The sequence below is a fragment of the Amblyomma mixtum genome, chromosome 8 (genome assembly GCF_055824585.1).
Source record: "Amblyomma mixtum isolate Tamu chromosome 8, ASM5582458v1, whole genome shotgun sequence".
In the NCBI taxonomy this organism is placed as follows: domain Eukaryota; kingdom Metazoa; phylum Arthropoda; class Arachnida; order Ixodida; family Ixodidae; genus Amblyomma; species Amblyomma mixtum.
This window is the reverse complement of record NC_143019.1, coordinates 139,894,045-139,898,250: the sequence shown is the minus strand read 5'-3', so window position 1 is coordinate 139,898,250 and position 4,206 is coordinate 139,894,045. Positions and strand designations below refer to the sequence as shown.

Below are 4,206 nucleotides of genomic sequence, written 5' to 3'. Positions count from 1 at the left end.
AGCAATGCCAGCCTCTTTCCCTCTTATTCAGTCATTTAATCCTTTAATCCCTGGGAGTAGTCCAGCAGCACTCAGTGTCCACAAATCCGAACATTACACTGCAAAACCCGTCTCACTTTGAAACAAAAAAGCAAAAAAACGATATGTTCAAAAGCCTATATCAAGAAAAAAAACACCAGTAAGCAGCAACTTCGAGGCTGATTCTTGCGCTAGGGACTTCGACTCAAGCCATCGGCGTTACCGTTGAGACTCCCCTTTTTGTAACGCACCTCAAAAGAATATTGTTGCAATACGAGGCTCCAGCGCAGGAGGCGGCCATTTTTGGAAGAGGTTATCTGCAGCCATTGGAGAGGGCAATGATCCGTCTCTATGATAAACCTCGAGCCGGCAAGGTAGCACGACAATTTCTGAACGGCCCATACGAGACACGCGCATTCTTTCTCGGTGGCGCTGTACGCCTGCTCACGGCTGGTCAGCTTACGACTAGCATACAGGACAGGGTGCTCCTCTTCTCCATTTTCCTTCTGGCACAACACAACGCCCATGCCCCGCTCACTAGCATCGCACTGAACCACGAAACCTTTAGAGTAGTCGGGCGATCGTAGCACAGGCTGACTCGTTAGAGCGCTCTTTAGGGTGCTAAAGGCTGTTTCCATTTTTTTGTCCCAGGCGACTGTTTGTGGCTGTTTTCCTGAGAGCATCCGTCAAGGGACTCGCGATATCAGAATACCTGGGGATGTACCTCTGATAGTAGCCGGCGACACCCAAGAAAGACCGGATATCAGTCTTTGTGCGCGGCTGCGGGAAGTCTCGTATCGCGGCTACCTTTAGTTCCGAAGGGCGGCGACGGCCCTGGCCAATCACGTGACCGAGGTAAACAACCTCGGCCTGTGCCAACTGGCACTTAGGAGCCTTGACCGTCAAGCTCGCGTCGCGCAGGCGGGTTAAAACTGCCCGCAAGTGTGCCTTATGCTCAGGCCACGATGCGGAAAATATTGCTACATCGTCTAAATACGGCAAAGCGAACTCTTCCTGTCCCCGCAACACTTTGTCCATGAGGCTAGAAAAGCAGTACGGCGCATTCTTTAAACCAAAACTCAAAACTTTAGGACGGAATGTTCCCATTGGTGAAATGAACGCCGCATATCTACTAGCCTGCTCTGTAAGGGGAACCTGCCAGTAACCCCTGACTAGGTCTAGTGTGGAGATAAACTGAGCGTTACTAACTTTCTCGATGCGCTCCTCGATGTTCGGAATCGGATAAATTTGATCCTTAGTGATGGAATTAAGCTTGCGGTAATCGACGCAAGGACGAGGGTCCTTGCCCGGTACCTCCACTAAAATCAAAGGGGAGGTATAATCACTCTCACAAGCCTCAATAACATCCAGCTCAAGCATTTTCTTTACCTCAGCTTCCATAATATCGCGCTGGCGCGGCGGCACCCGGTACGCCTTGGACCGTACCGGCTCTGCCGAGTTAAGTTCTATGTCATGAGTAAGCACGGAAGTCCTACCTGGCCTATCAGAGAACTGACCTCGAAACTCCTGCAAGAGCTCGTGCAGCTCGGTTTTCCGCTCAGGCGACAGCGGTGCTTTCAATACCAAGTCACTAATTACTTGTTCAGTGCCTTCCCTGTTCGTCACTGAACACAATCCCGGAAGCTCGACCGGAAGCTCTTCGGGAGCGTTTACCATCATACACACCACTGCTTCCCGTTGTCTATATGGTTTGAGCAGATTACAGTGGTAAACCTGCTGTACTTTACGTTTTCCTGGTAGGTTCACTACGTAGTTAACGTCCGACAGTTTTTGCACAATCCGTGCCGGACCCTCCCACTGCACCTCGAGCCTGTTTTTCAGCGATGTCCGTAAAATCATTACGTCGTCGCCCACCTCAAAACGACGGGCCCTTGCTGTCCGATCATAATAAACTTTGGCCCTCTGCTGGGCTTTTCTCAGTGCTTCACCTGACAACTCCTGTGCCCTTTTTAAACGTTCGAGTAGCCCCAGCACGTACTCCACCACGACTGGGTCGTCGCCCTGGCCTTCCCACGATTCTCGAAGCATGCGCAGCGGAGACCGCAGCGTGCGACCATACACAAGCTCAGCTGGCGAAAACCCCGTAGCCTCATGGGGCGCGGTTCTCAATGCAAACATCGCTGCAGGCAAGCATAGCTCCCAGTCTGTTTTCTTTTCAAAACACAACGCTCTCAATACCCGCTTCATGACGGAGTGGAGCTTCTCAACGGAGTTCGATTGTGGATGGTACACGGAGCTATGTAAAAGCTTTATTCCACACCTTTTTAGAAAGGCCGTGGTCAAAGCGCTTGTAAACACCGTGCCCTGGTCTGACTGGATTTCCGCAGGAAAACCAACCCGCGCGAATATGGACAGTAGTGCATTAACAATCTCAACCGAGCTGAGTTCTTTAAGCGGTACGGCCTCGGGGAACTTTGTTGCTGGGCAGATCACAGTCAAAATGTGTTTGTAGCCTGAGGTCGTTACCGGCAGTGGTCCTACTGTGTCAATAACGAGTCGTCTAAAGGGCTCCGTAATGATAGGCACCAACTTCAACGGCGCTCGCGCTTTGTCCCCAGGTTTGCCCACACGCTGACAGGTGTCACATGTCCTTACGAACAGTTCTGCGTCACGAAAACACCCCGGCCAATAATATTCTTGCAAAAGACGGTCCTTAGTCTTTTTAACTCCTAGGTGCCCGGACCACGAACCTCCATGAGACATGCGCAACAAATCCTGACGATAGCGCTGAGGCACGACGAGCTGATCGAACTCAACTCCCCTGCGGTCGAGATACTTGCGGTACAGGATCCCCCTTCTTTCTACAAAACGGATATTTTTCTGGGCGATCCCTTCTTTCACATTACAGCGGATATTCTCTAGGCTGCGGTCCTTTTTTTGCTCTGCAATCAGATCACAACTGCGGACTTCTAGTAACCTATTAAGTCCCTCTGACGTAGGCGCGATGAGCAGGTCTGCAGGTAGTTCCTCTAATTTTTCGGTGTCCGGCATTCTCTCTGGCACATCCGATGCCTTCAACGTTTCAGGCTCCTTTCTACACAGTGCAGATATGCTCTCAATCTCAGTGTGCTGTATCTCCGACCCTTTTCCACTGTTCGGCAGCGTCGCCTCCGCAACTACCGCCTTTGCAGCTAGCTCCAGAGCTCTCGATCTAGTTAAGGCCTGAACACTAGCCTCACCAAACAAAAGTCCCTTTTCGCGCAAGAGTTGATCGGACCTGTTTGAGAATAGGTACGGGTACTGAGGGGGGAGCATAGATGACACCGCGGCCTCTGTCTCAAGTGCGCCGAAAGGTCCTTCAATACGCACTTTTGCTACGGGCAAACACACGCTGTGTGCTTCTACGGCTTGTTTGATCCACGCGCACTCGCCCGTGAACATATCGGGTTCTACGTACGAGGGGTGAACCACATCCATCGTCGCCGCAGAATCCCGAAGAACTCGGCACTCTTTCCCGTTCACAACGAGGTCTCGTATGTACGGCTCGAGAAGCTTCATGTTCTCGTCGCCACTGCATACTGACAAAAGCACGAGCTTTGTTTTCGCTTCGGGACACTGCGCCGAAAAGTGTCCCGGCTTCTGGCAAGTATAACACGCGCGCGGCTGCCTTGCCTCGAACCTCTTTCTGCGTTCGGCTTCCGCCGTCTCTTTGCGCTCGGACGGACCGTTTTCACTCTGGTCCGCACCACGTTTGCCCTCCTTTATTCTAATGGGCGTGAACTTCGGCCTCTCGAACTTCGAGCCGAATTCACTCTTTTGACCGTCCTTAGCTCCGCGAGCCCGACGAGTCACAAACTCCTCTGCTAGCTCGGCGGCTCTCGCCACCGTACTGACGTCTGGCCTGTCCAAGACCCAGTACCGAACGTTCTCCGGTAACCGTCTATAAAACTGTTCCAGCCCGAAACACTGCAGAACCTTCTCGTGATTACCAAAGGCCCTCTCCTCTTTGAGCCATTCCTGCATGTTTGACATAAGTTTGTAGGCGAAATCCGGATACGACTCATTTTTGTCTTTCTCAGTTTCGCGAAAGTTCCGACGGAACGCTTCCGCTGACAGCCTGTACTTTTTTAGCAGACTCGACTTCACATGATCAAAATCCTCTGCCTCCTCTTTCTTCAGGCGAGCGATTACGTCGGCCGCCTCAGCGGGCAACAAAGTGAGCAAGCG

At 51.9% G+C, this 4,206-nt stretch overlaps 1 protein-coding gene across 1 annotated transcript; it reads right to left on the bottom strand.

Moving 5' to 3' along the window:
- Positions 1–639: 639 nt before the first annotated feature.
- LOC149334631 (uncharacterized) lies at positions 640–4,011 on the bottom strand. Its single transcript, XM_089557968.1, has 3 exons — positions 2,730–4,011; positions 1,968–2,108; positions 640–950 (listed from the first exon to the last, which is right to left on the bottom strand). The coding sequence occupies exons 1-3, from the start codon at positions 4,009–4,011 to the stop codon at positions 640–642; spliced, it is 1,734 nt and encodes a 577-aa protein (XP_089414094.1).
- Between the last annotated feature and the right edge of the window lie 195 nt (positions 4,012–4,206).

Bases quoted from the DNA above. Each gene is read 5' to 3' on its own strand.
- LOC149334631 (XM_089557968.1), bottom strand. From the start codon at position 4,011: ATGTCAAACATGCAGGAATGGCTCAAAGAGGAGAGGGCCTTTGGTAAT. The intron at 2,109-2,729 runs GTTCGTGGTCCG...GGTTTTCGCCAG, and splicing joins GTTGCGCATGTCTCATGGAG to CTGAGCTTGTGTATGGTCGC. The intron at 951-1,967 runs GTGAAGCACTGA...ACTTGCGGGCAG, and splicing joins AAGGGCACAGGAGTTGTCAG to TTTTAACCCGCCTGCGCGAC.